The sequence below is a fragment of the Cariama cristata genome, unplaced genomic scaffold (genome assembly GCF_000690535.1).
Source record: "Cariama cristata isolate BGI_N322 unplaced genomic scaffold, ASM69053v1 scaffold18579, whole genome shotgun sequence".
Classification (NCBI taxonomy): Eukaryota; Metazoa; Chordata; class Aves; order Cariamiformes; family Cariamidae; genus Cariama; species Cariama cristata.
Window position 1 is genome coordinate 6,933 of NW_009634250.1, and position 20,065 is coordinate 26,997.

General features: G+C 46.6%; 1 protein-coding gene across 1 annotated transcript; it reads left to right on the plus strand.

The window, feature by feature from the left end:
* Positions 1-601: 601 nt before the first annotated feature.
* LOC104166973 (NADP-dependent malic enzyme, mitochondrial-like) lies at positions 602-18,070 on the plus strand (the record flags this gene model as incomplete). The annotated part of the gene is made up of 8 exons (XM_009707088.1): positions 602-711; positions 12,448-12,545; positions 13,724-13,837; positions 14,510-14,615; positions 15,207-15,349; positions 16,251-16,424; positions 16,862-16,960; positions 17,798-18,070. Coding segments are annotated over 8 exons (1,006 nt in total), but the record flags the coding sequence as incomplete, so codon positions are not given.
* Positions 18,071-20,065: the final 1,995 nt, after the last annotated feature.

A 20,065-nucleotide genomic window follows, 5' to 3' on the forward strand; every position in this document is an offset into this window, starting at 1 on the left:
GTACCGGTTTCCTGCAAAGCAATTCAGTAGAGAGAAGCATGTTTCCAAAGCACAAAAATGTGTCTATGAAATCACACCGTGAAGCACTTTTAGTCCATGGGATCCTACAAGCAGGTTTTTTCTCGTCTCTCAGTCACCTACATTTGAAGTGGGCACTTGGGGATGTCCCTTTAACTGATGTTGCCTCTGCAGTCAGATTGGCTGTATCGCAACATGGCAGTTGCAACACCCATTGCAAAAGAGCCTCTCCTTCACTTTGAGAAGCTGACTAGTAAATACGCCACTGAAAATTTGTCACACCAATAGTCCAAAGATGCAGAGAGAGAGAGAGAGAGAGGGGGGTATACATATTAAGAAGCCCTTTGTGCCTCTTGAATAGACAGATTATAAATACAATTTATTCTCAGAGACTCCACATTTTTGAGTGTATGGACGTTGGGAAGAGTATGATCCTGTCGGCTGTTACAGTGATGCATTTCTCTTACGATACTTTTCTCTCTGTGCTAGAGACTATAGCTACATTGTCTTGGTAAAAGACGTATATATTGTCCTATGTTGTGGAAGTATTTTTATCCATTTTGAATTACCCTTTCGCTTGCAGGTACGGCATGAATTGTCTTATCCAGTTTGAAGATTTTGCCAATGCTAACGCTTTTCGTCTCCTCAGTAAATACCGCAACAAATACTGTACATTCAATGATGATATTCAGGGTAAGTACAGTTAGGAAAATGCAAATGTAACCTTCACCTTCTCATGAGGAAAGGTGATTAAGATCACAAGACTGTTTACTATACAATACTCAGATGTGTGACAAATTTTAGAGTTTACACATAAGCATTTAAAAATATAAACAAAAGCACAGCAGTCTAAGTTGAAAAAGGAGTGTCCATTGTTTTTAGTAATTTAGCTGTTCACTGCACCAGTGTTGTTCAAGGCAGAAAGTAGATCATGTGCTTTAGATTATTAAGGTAATTTAGAGAGTTCCATTAATTTTCTATAATTTAACTAAAACAGTGATGACGTTTTAACAGTCGTGCAAGGCTTTCAGTTTCCACGAGCCAGGTGGACATTAACTGATCCTGGCAATGTCCCTTTATTGTTATCCCCCTTATTACATGCACAAACAAAAAGGTAAACCAACTTCTTTCCTCTCCACGGACACTAACTCCAGGGAAATCTGAGAACAGATATGTTCTCCCCTGCAGTGGTTAACATAACTCTTCCAGCACCAAAGAGAAATGACAGCAGCAGAGCTGGGGCTATAACCAGCACGTCTCCCAGGCCCTGTGACGCTCAGCGGTCAGCAGAATTGCTCAAGTGCGCAGAGGGATGCAAGCTGCCTATTGCGGGCACCCTGGTCTGGTGCTGACTTTGCTTTAGACCATTGGAAGAGCTGTTTGCTCATCCGACAGGGACAGGATCTTCCCAAGTGATTACAAATAACCAGTTCTTCTCTTGTGAGTCCCTTCATTTTTTCTTCTTTTCTCTAGTCCTGCTTGCATCATGCAGAAATTTCCAAGGTTTGTTGATTTAATTATTTGCAGGCAGTTGGGCTTTATCCTCACTTGGACTTGAAAGAGACTGAAAGAAATGCCAGTGTTATTTCTCACACAATATTGGCTCTTTTGTGAGCAGATTTGCCAGCACACATCTGCTACCCATCTAGCAATATTTAACACTGTGTGTAACAGCTTGTTCATATCTGTCATGGCACAAGAGGGAGTAAGACCCTGGCTTGTGGGAATATGTTGGTGTAATGGGATGCATGGTCCTGCTCAAAGACACTTCCATGAAGAGGGTTTAGAAGCAGAGGAGCTTAAGGCATTTCAGAGAAGGTGAGATAGATACTCCTGTACAAGAAGACTCATTAAGTGTTCTTGCCACCCACAAAAGCTTTCAGCGCAGAGAGAAGCACAGAAAAAGAGAACACAGAATGTCCATTTTTTAATTTAAGTCTTGAATGGAGGAACCAAGAATTCAAGCTTTTCTGGATATGGACAGATGAAGCCCATAATAAGAAGCCGATGATGTAAAGATTTATTTTGGATTAGTTGCTCTCTCTGCAAGTGGAAGGGGACTCAGCAGTCAAAAGGAAAAGAGGTCAGGCGATGTGGCAGATCTGTGGGCCTGGATGTAGGTTTTCTTGGGGGAACTAGAGTGAACTGGAAGGGTTTCTGGGTGAATCGGAATGGTTTCTTCTATTGACAGAGAGAAGAAAAAGAGGATATTAAAGCAAAACTGAATATTCTGAATGGGAAGCAGGAGACTATTTTTTATAGTTTCTTTTTGGCCATAGGTCACAGCTGAATGCTTCACAGAGTTCCTGGAAATTAGTCCCCAGGAGGGACAGACCACATCCAGGAGGATGCTGTAAAACAGCATTGCCATAAAATGGACCTTGTCTGCTTCTCCCCAGTCAGATGTGTGTCACAGTGCATGGGAGATGTCAAGTCCCCTGAAAATTCTCTGGAGTCCCACCTGTTAAAACAACAGGATTTTAGCTCTTACAAGTAAAACTCCCTTATATTCTCATATAAAGCATCTAGCTGGCACTGGTTTCACAGTAATAGATAAGGGAAGAAATCCTGCTGATCTTTTGCACAGACAAGCGATGTGTCAAGGGAAGCAAGCCACTGTTTCAGGCTTTTTTATGTAGCTGTCAGGAAGAAAAGGGGATTCCAAGCTAGGGTGGTAGTCAAGAATGAGTTTTGAGGACCTTTGGGAAGCTGAAGTAACTTGGATCTGCTCAATTAACTCTGTCTTGGAATCATGTCAGAGGTTAATGGAGTTGAAGGTGGGATGAGTAGTCTGATTTACCCACCCTAATATACCTCTCTGTATCCTCAGATGATATGAGAAAGGTAGGAAGTGCCATTTTCTCACTTACACCCTTCTGTTCTTTGGTTTTGGCTCAGGCTCTCACTTTTCTAACACGCTGGTGTTCCATGACTTGCCTACTTAAAAAAGTGGGAGAGTTCAATGCAAATTGTGTTTTAAATGACTATTGAGAATTATACAAAGCCCTGTTTAAGCAAGCCTAATTCATTATACTCCAGTCAGGCAGGAACAGACTTCCTGAAGCCTGAATTATCCCAGCTTCTGAGCCAGCATTGTTTTAAGTATATTGATTTAAAAACACATCTTAAGCACAAACAGTGCAAGTTAGATCATGCCTGAGATATACTGATTTAAACTCATTGCCCATTGGTTAGTGGGACTCTGAATTCAATGTGCCTACACACACACAGAGATGAGATGTGGGAAGAAAATATAAATTGCTCCACTTAATCTCCCTTAGGCCTCCCTCTTGCTGCCCCAGGGCCTACATGAACAGAAAACAGTTTAAAACATTAATGCCTACTTTTTTTTGTCACACAAATTACTATATTGCCAAATCCATCCTAACCCCACAGAATTAAAGTGACTCAGACCCCTTCCAGTTTGAGCCAGCCTGCTGATGCTGAGTGGGTTGCCTGCCAGGTACCACAAACTGGGACGAGGTGATTGCTCTTGTTCTGAAAGCCAGTAGCCTGGGAGCTATCAGGAGCTGGCTCGCAGTGCCTGCACGTGGGAGCTCCCCATTAAGGGAGTGCTTCTCCTTCCTCTGTGGGGGTAATGACATCAGTCCTTTCCCAACTCTGTCTGGGTTCATGCAAGGGGCAACAGCTTCAGTTTCAGCTCTACAGGAGAAAATTGATTGTCACTTCTTCCTTTTTCCCAGTAAAGTGCCAGGGCAGGCCGTGAAGCACATACAAGATTGGAGGGCCATAAGAATGCTGGAGATCCTGCTCCTTCTCTTCCTACTGTAATTTTGCTCCACTTAATCGTGCACAGTGATAAACAGAAAGTAGACAACTGAAAAGTCTGACAAAGGTGTCGAGTCTTGTGAATCCCTGAGATAGGCATCTCTGGCTTCCTGCTTCATACAAGAAAATACATAAAATCATTGAAGAGGTTAGTTTGGAAGGGAACTCTGGACCTCACCCAACACTCACTCAATTAAAAGATGATTTCAGACTTAGATCTAACTTTGACATTAGATCAGGTTCTTCAGAGCCTTGTCCAGTGAAGTAATTTTCAGTATCTACAAGGGTGGATATTTGCAATTTCTTTGTGCTACCCATTCCAAAGTTTTCTCGTCTTCCTTGTGCATTTTTCCCCTAATAATCTAATTGGAATTTCCCTAGATGCAACTTGTGTTCATTGCTCCTCATCGTTTTGCTGTGCACCTCCGAGAAGAATTTGGCTTCTTTACACTCAGTAAGTAGTAGTAGACGGAAATTAGATGCCCACTTAGCCTTCTCCAGCCTAATCAAACCCAGGTCCCTCAGTCCATGTACACCCTGGTCATGTTGGTGGCCCTCCTCCGGACTTGCTCCAGTTTGTCAATATATTCCTTGTGCTGAGAACCCCAAACTGGAGATGCTAGTCTAGAGATGACCTCAAAAGTGCTGAAATAGAAAGAAATGATCACTTTCCTTGACCCGCTGCCTAGACTTCTGTTGATGCAGTCCAGGAGACTGTTGGCCTTCTGTGCCACAAGGGCACATTGCTGGCTCATCTTCAACTTGTTGTCCACCATTACTCCCAAGTCCTCTTCTGCAAAGCTGCAGGACTTTCCATTTGCCTTTGCTGACCTTCATGAGGTTTCCCTGAGCCCATTTCTCCAGCCTGCTGAGATCCCTGTGAATAACAGTCATACCTACCAGTGCATTAATGACTATTCCCAATTTGTAATCATCCATGAACTTGCTGGAGGTGCACTCTGTCTTATCATCCAGGTTGTTAACAGAACTTAAATAGTATTGGCCTCTTTGTACCACTGACCACAAGCCTTTGAGCCCAGCAGCCCAGCCACTTTTTCACCCACCTGATAGTCCACTTGTTCAGTCTGTATCTCTCCAGTTTGGCTACAGGGATGCTTTGGGAGATTATTTCAAAGGCCTCACACAGGTCAAGGAAAGCAACACCTGCTGCCCTCTCCTTATCCACATAGCCAGTTGTCTCATCATAGAAGGCAGCTGGGTTGGTCTTGCATGATTTGCCTTGGGAGATCCATACTGTTCTCAATCACTCTCATGTTCCTAGATTTACCTTCCATAAGGTTTGCTTTGTAATCCCCAGATACCAAGGGTAGGCTGACTGAGCTAAAATTCCCAGGATCATTCTTCTGGCCCTTCTCAAAGATGAGTGTTTCATTTGTTTTTTTTTTTCAGGAATCAGGAATCTCCTCAATTGCCAAAACCTTTCAAAGAATGACTTGGTAATGCCATTGGCCACGTACCTCAGCATCCTTAGATGCATCTCCTCAGGTCTCATGGACTTTGTCTATTGAATAATCCCTGCTAAATAGGCAGGAGTCCATAGAAACCCTGTAAATTTGCATACCTAAGGTTCTCAGCATGGGACTAGGGCTCTGTGTGCACGTGCCTCACTGTCTTTGTGGTAAAGAGCCTGTCTAATTCCAACACAACCTTCCAAGATTTACGTGAGTAACCAAAGAATCAGTAGGAGTTTGTGCCTGGGCTTAGCAAAAGTGAGATCAGACACATCAGCCTGTGGTTGGAATTGATTGACTCGGCTTGCCGAGCTGAGATCTTTGTGCTGCAGCAGAGATCCTTCAGTATCGTAGTTCAATTTTCTCATCAGACATAACTAAAACATTATTCACTATGAGGGCGGTTGAACAGTGGGACAAGTTGTGCAGAAAAGCTTTGGGACTTTTAACCTTCAAGAAGGCCCTAAGCAATCTAATCTGATTTTGAAGCTAGCCGCACTTTAAGCAGATACTGAACTAGATGACCTCCAGGCATCTTTTCCAACTTTATTTTTTCTATGAAAAGTTCATTCTCCTGATTGACCAGTGTGTTAGTCTCTGAATTCTTCAGATGTAGATTGCTTACTCAGTACTGAACAACAGAAATTGTTCTGCAAGTTTAGTCAGAGTTGCAGAAAAATGAAGAAATCTCTAACATGTTAGTTAATTAATTGTGTCTGATCATGTCATTCAAAAGCCTTTCACACATATGGGGAGGACAGAGAGAATAACGCATATAAAGCCTACTGTCTCCTGGCTCTGGGCATCTTTAGCAGTCTTTTAAAACTAGACCTGATGTACGTGTAACATTGATAGCTTCTCAAAGAACCACCAATCTGAGTGTTTCAGATATATCCATATGCAGTTTAAGACACTGTGAACAGACAGGATTTCTAAAATAGGCTGAACACCTGCACCGTGCAAATGAGACTTCTTCAAGGCACTTCAAGATGGGAAACCCCAAATCACTAGCCACATTAAAAACACTCAGCCTTTTGTATTTCCACAGTCCCTCCACAACTAAAGTAGTCTACAGGCAATGCACCGGGTCATCACTTTCGCAGAACCTCTCTGGGTCTTTTCCCAGTCATTAGAGCAATAGCAGCCTTTGTTGTTGGATGTGTGACTGCTGATGAGCCTCAAAATATCTCCTGACCCACCAGCCACCTTTTCTCATTATCCTAGCAGATAACCTTTCCATAACCTTTCCAGGACACTTCAGGAAGCAGTCTCTCAGCCTGCAGGAACACTGCTCCCCAGTCTCAGCTGAGGTTGGGAACAGGCTGACTCCAGCACTGGGAATCTGAGCAGCTTCAAACATTTGGGCAAGTTAGAAATCAATCATGTGCAAACGTGGCCTATTTTGCAGGCACATTTCCATGTGCTGTGTGAAGCAGGCAGGCGAAGCTAGTTTTTTGGCTCGGCATTGACTAATTTCAGCGGATTAAAATGGTACAGTATCTTACTTTGTTGTTTCAGCTGGCGTGGAAAATGCATCAGTAATTATCACAGGAAACTAAGGGGGGGTGGAGGGAAGCACAATAGGAAGGGAGCACTGGACGATACCCTGCTGCAGAACAAAGCAGGCTATGTCCTGCCAGGCAGCTCCTGAGCAGCACGCTTTCCCTGTGGGGATTTACCTGCCTGAAGACAGATGTGGAGATGTTCTCAGTCCCCTAGGGCTTCACCATTACCAGGCCCTTTTGGACCTGCTGTGCCCTGCAGCAGAAGAGGCTCCTGCATTTTCTTTTGATGCTACTACATTAACTGTTTAAGGGCCAGCTCCTAGACTTTTGTCTAAATCACACATTGACTGCTAAACAAGCCAGATCAGAACAGTACGGACTCCTGGTTGTAAACGAGCCTTAGTGTCTTAGGCTTAGTGGTGCAAGGTCCTAAAGATCTGTCCCCTATCTTCTGTCGTTTTGGAGATTGGAACATTTGGTCCCCTTTCCTCTCCTGCTTTTCTTGTTCGCTGTTGCTGTTGTTCAGTAGATGCCGTTGCAAATTCCTCCTTTGCAGTAAAGAACAGCATGCGTCTCTTCTGTGTTAAGCTGCCTGTGATCTCTAAGTCCAGGCTGAGGAGGCAAAATGAACAGAACAGGGCTGTGCTCTGACCTGGTTTAGCTTGTTGATATTAAAGGGTCTCCACTGCTGCGATAGGGAGAGGGATGCTTTCTTGTGAACTGCTGGCAGCTGCCTTTGTGGATGAGAGAGGTCTCTCTGCCCGATGGCACAGCCTGCCAGGAGTGAGGGCAATGCTGCAGGCCAGTGCTGCGACATCTTTTTTAGGGCGCTGCACTCTATAGTCCAAGCACTTTACAGTGGAAGGATTAAAAACAGGCACCTAGAGATGACCTGCATTGGACGTCTCCTTTAAGATGAGCTCTGCATCTCCACTGTCAGACAGCTCTTCACCGTACCACCACCTCTTCTGGGTCACCAGTGTCCCTAAATCTGTTAGTGAAGAAAGCGAGTTCCTTCCCTGAGCATCGATGCCTTGTACTTTACTGCTCTTCTTGTTGACTTGATCCACACCATTTCTAGGTTTATTTTCTTAATGTCTTACAGAGGCCCTTTGGGGAAGGCTAACGCTAGCCCGCAGCCATGGAGGTGAAGACCTTGAGCTGCAAATGCTTTGGCAGCTTTTTGCTTCAGCTTTGTTGTGTTTGACTTTTGAGTATGTATTTAGAGCAGATCTGGACAAGCTCCACTCTGCTTTCCAGTAACAGGCAGAACTACTGCAGGGAGTTAATGTGAACCAGGATTTGGAAAAGCCCTATGCTTCCTCTGCATCCATAAATTTAGATATATTTTCTTGGCTGACTTTTGCTGGAGCTGTTAAACTGGTGTTCGCTGTTCCCCGGGCCCTCATCTTGGCATGGTTTTGATGGGGTGAAGCATAGCAGGCGGGATAAGGGTAAAAACTAAAAGATCAGGCTGAATTTGGCTACCTCTTCCACCAGTGTGCTGTGGAGAAGGGGAATCACCCACATGGGTGCTGTATGAAGAAACAGGCAGTGGTATGGCTGCGTGCTCCCATCACTGCTGCTATCACAAGGATTCAGCATGGTGGTGATGCTCTGTTTGGGTCAGCCAGCACCCAGGCCAGGTGACAGGGCAGTGCCAGCCCTCAGCACGAGGTGAGGGGGACTCCTGTCCCCAAGCACCCACAGGGTCCTCGCTTCCCCCCACAACTCCCACTTCGTCACTGGGTGCTGTCACACCCAGTATGGCCTCAACATCGGCACTGGGCAGCCCTTTCCCTGTTGCACTGGTGCCAACGTTGCCCATAACTCCATCTGCCAAGCCGCTCGCCTCTCTGTCCGCTCTCCCGGCTCTGAAGGCAGGACAAGGTCCCCTGGTGTGGGTGCCTCTGGGCTGCAGCCCTTCTCCATCTCTGCAGCCTCTTGAAGCTCTGGAGCAGATCTTTCGCCTGGGTTTTGCTCCAGTGTAGCTCCACTGACATCTACTGGGGCTTGCTCTTACTTACACCAGTGCAAGTGGAACAGCCACCTTAGAGGGCTTTTCCTTAATGTTTTACAATAATCTGAACATGCCTGAGTGTCAGAGATTAATTGCTACAGGGATAGCTATTTTCCTGAGTATACTTTAGTTTTAAATGCCTGTTTTCTTTGCTGGTCCTGTTGTTCTGGACTCCCCAGAGAGACCCCTGAGGTCTGCTTGCTATTTTGTGATATTGTATTGAGCGTTCACTTTGAGTCTTGGGCAGACGGGATAATTTGCAAGCATTTTCCTTTCTTCTCTCTGTGCCCCTCCATATCTCACCTCAGATACAGACCAGCCAAGCTGGCTCTTGCTAACTACTTAAGGAAGTAGTTATCTGCAATAGCAGCATTCAATCTCTTTGGAAAACAGATAGACCAGCGTGTTGAAGGCTGGTTGTTTTTTTCTTGCCACAACTCATGGGGAAGGGTTTTTTGTGGTCTTTTGGGGATCGAAGCACAATGATTAGCCAATTCTTTACACAAGCCAGCTGTGAACTCTCCTCCGTAGAGATGCTCTATTGTTCCATGCTCAGAAATCGTAATTATCAAAGAAAAATACTGAGCCAAGGTACAGTAACTTTGTTCCTTGAGTAATGGGGGTGAGATGCAGTTTGGGAGATGCGGAGGGATTAGAAACACATTGGAGAGAGAGGAGGAGGATTAGGAGTGGCAGAGCTGAACAGAGTCGTGCTGTCGGTCCAAGCTGCAGGGCAAGTGCAGAGGATGAGTAACGGCACACCCAGTCCCACGGGTCTCCGCTCTGCAAAGCGCACGCTGCTCTGCAGACTGAATCCGTGCACCCTTTCTTTCCGTACGCCCCTCAAAGTCCTGTTAGTAACATCCTTAAAAGGATTTTGAGTCCCTCTGCTGAATGTCCGACAAGCATTTTCCATTTAAATGGGTTTGCAGATACCAGCGTTTGTCCCATCGGACTTCTTGACAATCATAGGGTGTAAAGCAATTTTGCCTGGGTCAGGACCAAGAGAAACAAGATACTTCTCCAGTATCCATTTCTTTCTTTAAATACTTTCCAGGCATCTATTGCTGTGAGTGCTGTCACCTGACACTTACACCATCGCACTGTAATTGTTCCACTTTGGGATTTTTTTTCCTCTAATCAGTTCCCCACTCCCACCCACACAGGGATTTGGGGATTTCTGTGCAAACTAAGCCAGGGAGATGGCATGTGAGCATGCGTGAGCGTTATGCGTAGGTGTTCATATTCTCCTGCATGTCACAAGCTTGGCATCGCTGACGACTGTAGGACCCTGGTCTCTCCCCACTTCTTTGCAGTTCAAACTGCCGGGGTGGGATCCCTTCCTCCACAGTTTAGATGTCTGCAATAGAAGTGTCTACATGTATTCCAGTTATCTTGTCTCTCTTAAAAAACTGTGGTGGTAGTGACACTTTTAGAGTGAATTTCATTTGACCCAGTTCAGGTGTCTGCTTTAACGTGAGCAGGATCATATACGTTTGTTTAGAGGAGTCCCATCCTTAACATCTGGCATGGCAGCAAGCCAGGCAGTCCTGCTGATTATAGACTCACCGAAATACAGAGAATGAGTATGGGCTAGCTATGTAACATCCATAAAAAGCAAAAATCTAAAAACTAGACAATTATCTGGTGTTCCTTTAAATTCCTTGGATGTTCATTATCTTCCTCTGTCGTTTTTCTAGTCTGATGGCATGGCATTTTACCAGGTAAATACATTACTGTAAATACAGCTTAAAAAGGCAGAGATTTAGTGCAGGAGAAGCAAAGGAAATCCTTCATATACATCCTTCAGTTGTCTGACTTGACGTGTTAATACTGAAGCAGCAGAGCACTCAGTGGCTGCTTCCCTCCCCAGCAACTCCCTTTTAAACTGACTGAACTCAGATGGTCTGGGTCTGGAAATAAAATGGTACAAACTGTTTTCTGAGCTAATGAAGGGAATTCATCCTTGATGCTGAAGCGAGTGCCTCAAGTGATTAATTGCAGGAAAGAAGCTTACAAAATCACCAACCATTTACTCTAGTCCATTTTGTGTTTAAGACGTGGATGCTTGCAATGCCCTCATGAGTAAGAAATGATGCTGCTGCCATTCTGTACTGGTGTGCCTCTGCATCGACACCAACATTTGCTGCAGGAATGTGGCCGCTGCCACCTCTGCGAAACCAGAATCACTCTGAAGCGGCACTAATTGTTAATTTTTGGAGAACTAAACTCCTCTGAGTTATAAATGCAAAATGTTGGTGAGCTAATGGTACTGATAAACACTTCTGGTCTGGCCAATAAAGATTTTCTTTGTCAGAGTAGCTTATATAGGCTCCCTAAGCAAAACAAGCCATGCCAATAAAAGTTACTTCTCTGCCAGAGTGCCTGTGCTCCCATTAGGTTTTCTGCTTGTGTGGAAATAAGAAGAGACTAAATCATTCCCTGATGCCATGACATACCAGTAGATTTTTAGTTCAGCTGTGGCTTTCGCACTAAAGAAAATCTGAATTTATTTTCTCAGTCCTTGACAGCTGGGGCAACACTATCTGCTGGTTTCACTGCCATGGTCATGCTTTGCTCAGGAGCTGCTCTGTTTCCCAGCCGAGCTCTTCGCTGATGCCTGGCAGCCCTAAGGACCCTGCAGGAGGGTCCTCACTGAAGCACTGCCTGATTGAAACCCTGGTGCACTGACTGATTAAATGGGCAGGAAAATAGAAAATGCTGGAAATTTGGTGAAATCAGTTTTATTAGCCTAAAAGGGTTAATTTTCTGCCCTACCCATGACCACCCACACAAGAGTTGTTACTTATGGACTCCCTGATTTCTCACAAAGCTTCTGAAGATGAGAATGGAGAGACCAGCATCAGAGCTGGGGCACATCTGAAATAGTATCCTTTAAAACGCTGAGGAATAAAACCAGTGGACTCAATGATCCTTAGGGGCCTCTTCCAACTTGAGATATTCTGTGACAAAACTGCCTCCTTCAGTCCTAGCTCACCTTTAACACTTGTATGCAGCTTGCCCAGGTGACCCAAGGTACCACCAGTACCTGAATCCTCGTTAGTCTGTGCCTTACTTGATTTCTTCCCACCATATTCCTTCACCTGGCATAGGACATTAGATGAATACTGTATGTGATTGATGTGGGGTGAAAGGCAGGTTTATTCAGTCTAGACGGCTGCCTCTCTTCCTGGATGGAAAGCTGTACGTATCGCACTGGCTGTAACAGCTGGATTCTGCTCTCCACGTACTGGATTCTTTCTCACTAATCTGGGACCAGCTTGTGTTCTTAATGACTCCTTACGGCTCTGAGTGAGGGTATCAGAGTATTAGGGAAGCAAAAAAAGAGAAGGTGGTGCTGGGTTGTGAAGGTAAATGAGGAAAAGAGGATGGTAATTCCATGATCACAGAGGATTTTGTGGTAAGGGTGCCCAAGTTCAGACCACCACTCTGCTACAGATACCTTATGTGACCTTAGACAAGTCACATGCATCTTAAGCCCTTGGGAGTTAGATATTAACTTCTGGCATTCTAAGATTCAGTATACATTTGACTCTATATAGAGGGAAATTGGTGTTCATATCAGTAGGGTAGACAATCCATTTGCCAGGATGTCCATCTCATGGTGTTTCTCTCTTTTCAGGCACTGCGTCTGTTGCAGTCGCTGGCATCTTTGCAGCCTTAAGGATCACAAAGAACAAGCTCTCTGACCATAAGTTTGTTTTCCAGGGAGCTGGAGAGGTAGGAATGTTCTTGAGTTTGTTCCTAAATATGGGCTAAATTCAAATTTAGAAAGGGAAAAGTCAACCAGGGAACTTCCTGCAAGGCTTGGCTTCAGGAAAAAAAAGCACCGAAGCAGGTTCCTTGTCATTGGGCAGGAGTGGGCCCCACAGGTGGACCTTGCTGTTGTGTAGAAGTTGCCAACAATCTTTCAGTGACCTCTTGGCCCATGAGTCCTGGGCAGACTTCCTGGATGCTACGAGGCTCCCTATGTGTAAGTGAGGCTTTAAGTACCTTGAGGGAAGTCCCTTATGAGGCAGGGACATGAAGGAGGCTGGTTTGAGTCCTCAGGGTTGGTATTTAGGGTAAACCAAAGCCTCTTTAGCAGTAGAGTCAAAAGGACTCAGACTCAAAGAACTGTAAGAATGTAACCTCACTTTTTGGAGTCGGTCATGTTGCCCCCATGGCGGAACTCAGGTAGTCTGTATAGCGCCTTGCTCAAAGAAAGAGGGGGAAGAAAAAGTCTCTAAAGCTGTCCTTTTTGTGGACTAAAGGTGTTGGTCCAGGTCCTGGCTCGGCTCTCACCCACCCGTGGGGCTTTGGGAGGGTCTGGTACTCACAATGCCTCTGTGAAACAAAGATTGTTTGTTCTCTTTCTCCACCCGTCCTGTGCTGGTCACCATCTCTGTGGCACAGAGACCCTCCTGCCTTGTTAGTCCCCATCTGGGCAGGAGAGCCAGGCACAGCTGTAGGACCACTAACACACACAGCGTGTCCAGGGCTGCTTCCTCGGGCAGGAATGGGAGAAGAGGACTTTCGTCTTGGCAGCAATCCCACTTTGCTTTGAGTTCCTCTCTACTGGCATCGTCACCAATATTCGTTCAGTGCCTGCCCCTTTTCCTCCCCTGCAGCAGCTGGTTTAAATGATCGAGACAGCCTCTACCTGTTATGGTACCACTTCCACTGCTCCAGCCTCACAGGCAGCCTGCTTTGCTGGACGATTGTTTGTTTTCTTTATTTATGGCAGCACCTACAATGCTAAAATCAGCCCCATGCCATGGCATTGTACAGCCACGGAGCAGAAAGCCTCCCTGCTTTGTGCAGTGCTAGGGGATGACCCAACACATCTCTCATTTAAAATCTTCCCCCCACAAAAAGATGCTGATACCCCAATGAAGTATTTATATACTGTGTTCCAGGCTGCGATGGGCATAGCTCATCTCATCCTCATGGCTATGGAAAAGGAAGGAATTTCACGAGAGGATGCCATCAAAAAAATTTGGATGGTGGACTCCAAGGGACTGATTGTGAAGGTAAATTTGTCTCCAGAGCTGAGCTCCACTCCCCCACCACTCTCTGCAAGTTAGAAAGAGGCCAGAGCAGGCAGATACCTTGGAGCCCTGCTCAGCCCTGGAGTAAGGGCTGCAGTTTTATTGGTGTCAGCAGAGCTGTTCCTGTTTCAGAGGACTAGGTCTCATGGTGACAACAGTGTACCAGCAGCATTGGCTGCCCTAAAGGCAACGCTTTGAGTTAGGCCTCTAACGTGGTAGGATACACTGCTAGCCATGGTCTCAAGCGGTGCTGGAAGTCTTGTATGTCATATGGGGTATTACAACAGCAACGTTGTGCCCTGCTTGGTGACCCAGCCTGGCCCAGCTCTCCTCTGCACTCCATGGGTCTCCAGGGCCTCTGCCCTTGTCCTTCCTCAGACTTGAGGAGACTCGTGCTATATGTACAGCTTCTCTGCCCTGGCAGCCAGATCCTTCCTCCACACAATCAATGTATTTTGGAGGGTGAGAGGAGCAGAAACCAGCCCCAGGTGACATTACACCAGGTGACATTATGACTGGCTGATGCTGAGGTCCTGCTCTGTGGAATCTGGTTTAAGTAGAGGGCCAAGAGATGAACTGAACTGATGAATTACTACGTTATGTCTCCACCTTTTGCCAACAGACCAAAGTTTGACGACTCCTTTTTCCTCACAGGGCAGGAGCCACCTGAACCATGAGAAAGAAGTGTTTGCCCAGGACCACCCCAGTGTGAACACACTGGAAGAGGTTGTGCAGAAAGTGAAGCCTACAGCAATTATAGGTGGAGTTCCCTTAGCACAACCTTTTCACGTCAGTTCAGTTCTTAGGAGAGTTTCTGTCTTTCTTCCAAGGCCTCCCTTTGTTCTCCCAGTCAAAATGAAATGAGCTTTTTTTACCCCCATTTTGTCAGTCTAGTTCTCCACATCCTTTTGCCTTCGACCCTGGGGCACAGGCTTCCTCTCTTTTGGAGCTGTAGGAGCCCTCCCAGACAGGGCTGTAGAGGGAGGTGCTCGGGGAGGCAGGATCTGGGGCTCTCGGCAACAAACATGGCCTTGGCAGGCTGGGCAGGACAAGGATGACAACAGGTCTTTGGGAAGCAAAGTGCTGAGCCTTTGGGAGGCAAAGTTCTGCATCCAGACTGGCCTAAACACTGATCCCTACTCTGCCCAGAGGAGAGGAGGACTTTATTTTGAGACAGGCTTTTAATCTTGCCATAATGTGAGAAAGAAACATTCCCACTTGCCTCTCCAGAGATGGAGCCTTTTCCCTCCCACAGTTCATTTACCATTAGAGGCGTTCAAGAGGGATCAGCCCAATGCACTGAAGTCGGACAGTCAGAAAGCACTGTCTCACTCTGCTGTTGTCGTTTTAGGTGTTGCAGCCATTGCAGGAGCTTTCACTGAGAAGATTTTGAAGGACATGGCAGCCTTCAATGAGAGGCCCATCGTGTTTGCCCTGAGCAACCCCACAAGTAAAGCGGAGTGCACAGCGGAGCAGTGCTACCGCCTCACCGAGGTACTGGAGCTCAGCGTAGGGAAGCTGCGTGCTCCGGGTATGCTGTGGCCATGGCTGTACCAAGGAAACCACAGTGGTGCATGGTGGGCAGACAAGTGACAGTGAGCATAAGTTGAAATAAGAGAGGTTCAAGCTGGTCAGAAAGAAAAACTTTCACACTATGAGGAGAGTCAGGAGGGGGAACAGGGGCCCAGATTGCTCGTGCAGTCTCTGTCCTTGCAAATTTTCAAGACCAGGCTGGATAAAACCCTGAGCAACCTGGTCTGATTTCATAGCTGAACTTGCTGTGAGCGGGAGTTTGGGTCCCTACCAGCCTGAATTACTTTGTGGTCCTCTAAAGAAAGCGCTTGCCTTCTTCACCCATAGCTGCTGAGATGTCCCATCCTCCCAGGTTACTGTCCCCTGTGTTTTGCCAACCTAGTTGTTTACGTAACAGTTTCATCACCCAACTTGGACCCAGCATCACTAAAGAATTATTCTCATGTGGATTGACTTGGGGTGAGAGAGGAGGCCTTGTCTCACTCTCCTCTTTGCCCTCCCCACCACCTGCTGCCTAGAGCAATCACACAGCCCCCAGACTTTTATCCACACACTCCATAGATGGTTGATATAGAGAGGAAGATAAGACTCCTTCTCAGCAAGTCCAGAGCACTTGCCATTGAGGAGTGCAAACAGCCACTCAGGGCTCAGTGGCCCTGTCCATGGCCCTGTTTGAGGCTCTGAGGACCAGGCCCTCCAGAATTGTCACCTGGAGATGGTTCTGGTGGAGATATCTCTCTCTGACTGGCTGGAGATTTGTCCACTTGGTCACCAGAGTCCCCTGAGCACAGATCATGGCAAGCAGCAGAAACATAAGATTTCTCTTCTGAATTTGGATGCTTCTTTCTCTCTCTTTGATCAGGGCCGGGGAATATTTGCAAGTGGGAGTCCATTCTCAAAGGTTACCCTGCCCAGCGGACAGACGTTCTTCCCTGGCCAAGGAAACAACGCCTACGTCTTCCCAGGAGTGGCACTGGGAGTCATTGCCTGTGGAGTCCGGCACATCTCTGATGATATCTTCCTCATCACAGCAGAGGTTTCCAACTGGCATTTAACTAATATTTTTTAAAAGATGACAAGGGGCACATGCATCTACTTCAGGTGTTTTCAAGAACCTGACCTGGGGCAGTGGTTTGAGTGGAAATGGCACAGGCTCAGCAAAAAGCTGCATCCTTTCTCCCTCTCACGGAAGGGCTCACACTTCCATTGCACCTACAGAGGTGCAGCAGCCATGACAGGGTTCTCCTCTTCTCCACAACTGCTGCCCTGGCACAGAACTCCACCATTCTGGCTCCAGTTTTAAGTCTGTAATGAAATGTATACGCACATGTATTTTGAATAGTTCAGCAGTTCCCATTAAGAACTACTCCCAGCTCCGCTGCTGCTGAGGTTTCGCCCACATATCGTGTAATGCTAGTGAATGTGGTGCGTGCTTGAGACCATCTCTATAAAATACCTTTCTCTTCTTTCCAGTCTATTGCTGCCGAGGTGACAGAGCAGAATCTTGCAGAAGGAAGACTCTATCCCCCCTTGGACAGCATCAGAGAGGTGTCTCTCAAAATCGCTGTGAAAGTGAGTATTTCCACTTTTATTTCCACTTTCCGCGGTAGGGAGGGCAGGAATTGCCCTGGCATTATTTTTGCTTTGTGGTTTTTTAATTCAACTTATCCTACATAGCCTAAAGCAATGATTCTCAGGAATCCTTCCAGCTAGAATTGCTGATTTGATTTCTCCCATCATTAAAGCCCAGATGTGAAAAATACCTTCTGAGGCTGGGTGCCTCACAGCTCACAAAGCTCTGCATTATTGCTTGGAGCTGTGAGCGCTCAACACTTCAAAAAATCACGTTTAGGATTGAATTCAAACATAACAGAAGTTGCCAAAAGATTTTGGATTCCAAATTGCTATTTTGGAACCTCTCCTCCTGTATTTGGTAGGTGACTAAGTACCTCAATACTATTCCAGATCTGGGCTTGTTGTCCAATTGTGGCATTGGTGCCCTGCATACATCAAATTTGTAATTCCCGTTCAGGGAACACCCACTGAGAACCACACTGGCCTGCTAAGAGTTACTGATGGATGCACAGTGTAGCTGAGGAGCTTAAGGGTGTGAGTGGAGGTGGTTAAAGGGCTGCTCTCCATCTTTAATTCCACACTCCAACCATTTTGCCAGGGCAGGGGTGTGCATTTCTAAGCAGCCAGTAATTGCAGGCAGCTTGCCTTCCCCCACCCAAGGGATGAAGTGCAGCTGACTCAGGGAATTGCACAAAGAGAAAAAAAGCAAAAAAAAGGACACAATTTTGAGGGGAGGAAAGAGGGGAAATACAGCCAGGGCCAAACTGCAGTTGGTTTCAACTTCATAACGTGCCAACGTTGTTTCATCAGCTCATTTTGCTTATCTTTCTGCAGATTGTTGACTGGGCCTACAAGCATGGTCTTGCTTCTTGGTACCCCGAGCCAGCAGACAAGGAAGCCTTTGTGAAACGGCTCGTTTACAGTCCTGATTATGATTCATTTGTTATTGATGATTACAGGTGGCCTCCCGCAGCCATGCAAACACAAGATGTATAAGGTTTTGTGAGAACTGTTTTCTCATTTTTACCATCAGTTCCCATAGTTCGTATCATTGCTGATAAAAATGCACCTCCAGGCTTGCAGAATGATAAAAGTAAATGAATCCAAGTAGTTTTTTACTTGCTGCTGCTTTTTCTCTGTGGGGGTATATCAGTATGGAATAAAACAGAGTCCAAGCTGGGCACTCAGTACTCCAAGGAGAGAGACAGGCTATGGCTGCAGCCTGTCCCAGTCAATCAGCACTGCATATTGCTGCTTGCTTACCATACTGCCTGGCTCTCAGCTCAACTGCCTTGGGACAAGCTACCCAGGCCACCTCAGAAGCAGAGAGTCCCATTCCTAGTGGGAGTGCCCACAGGAAGCTCGGAGCCCCACTTCCATGGTGGCAGCTGCATGCGTGATCATCCCTTACACACGACAGCCGCATTTTGCCCGTGGCTCTCTGGATGTGATGGGAAGTGTGTGCCTTGCCCTGGGAGAGCTGCACACTTGGGCAGCGCTACCCTTTCCTGCTTTGAAAGTCTCCAATGTCTGGGGAGTCTCGTCCAACCCAAGCTGGTGCATGGGGCCACACAGCCTGGCACTGTCCTGTGTCCCCCCACCCCTTGGAAACAAACCCCAAAACCTCCCTCAGCCCCATGGGGACAACAGACTCCCTCCCCTCTGCAGTCCAGGCCATTCTCCAAGGGAACAAGAGTCAAGGGATGTGCAGTGGGGAGCCAAGCTGGAGACCAGGGCACCCCCGAACTCACACGCAGCCACCCCACGACATCACTGCATCTTCTGCTGGGCACTGCTGACCAGCCAGAGGCCTTCCTGGGGGTCTCTCCAGGTCACAGAGTCCCAGGGAGGCCTCCCCTAGCCCTGCAAAACTGTCGCAACCCAGGCAAATACCACCCCGGTGGGATGACAGTGTTCCAGACCGTAACTGGGAGAGAACAGAGGGGCTTGCTTGCAGCTCCTTCCTTTCCTGGCTCTCACCACTCACACGCATCAAGGCCGAGGCTGGTTATCACAGTCTTTATTTAGTATCTTTAAGTGGCTTTTAGCACCAGGAAATGCACCTCATCCCTTTGCTGATGAGCAGTGATCTGTCCAGTGTCTGTGTGCTTGTAATGCCAGCACCTTTCATGCTCCTCACGTAGGTAGGTCTTCTCACCTAGACTAAGGAAGGAAAGAGAAAGCTGTCCAGTTTCAGGTTCAGGGAGAGACACTGAGAAATACTTGCATTTCCTGAGCAAGAAACCTTGAAACTGATATTTCCTTGCTTTTTCCATGACTTCTGGAAAAAAACTTCGCTTTTGAGAAGGGAGGTAACAGGGTGGCAATTACTTTTTTAGTTTGAGAAAGGTGCCTGCACAGCTTCTCTGAGTTTCTTCCCTTGTCTCTTTCCTATGCACTTCCCCATTGCTCAATTAAAGGCTTGACCTTTCTGTGTGTTCAGCTTCTGAGTTTGACTTCTCAAACATTAGGCAAGAATGAAAAAAAAAAAAGAGAGAGAAGAGAGAGAATGCATTATAAGTGGAGCCACAAAGAGAGGAAATTTTCCTGAACAGCCTGGGAGCATCAGTGCTCAGCCGGTCTCATGTCAGTCACCTGACAGTCTTCCTCTTCAAACACTGCCAGCAAGAAAGGCTTCATGCCTCCACCAATGAAGCCAAAGACAAGATGCTTTTTGACAGGCAGCTTGAAAATCTTAATTCTTCACTATTCCAGAAATGAGCCTTCCAGAAGCATGGTTTATTCTTCGGAATACAGGTTCTGGTCCAGCTCGTCTTGGCTAGGCAGATAGCAAGTCCAAGAGAGGGAGAATCAAGCCATGCCCTTGCCACAGCAGGGGCCTCTTTTTATCCTCTGGATTTGTCTGATCTCTGTCTCTTGTAGAGAAGAGGCCAGCCAGAGAGACAGCAGCCCCTGCCTGGTTCTTTGGAGGCAACAATACTCCTGGGACCTGGGTACCTTCAACCCTCAGCTCCCCTGGAGGAGGCAGCGGCTGTTTTGGGGAAAGTCAGAAAGTGCCTTCCGTACCTGGACCCTTCTCCCTGTAAGTGTCTGAGCCATTTCTCCTTGGACTCCAGGAACTCCAGGGTGTTGAACAAGCTC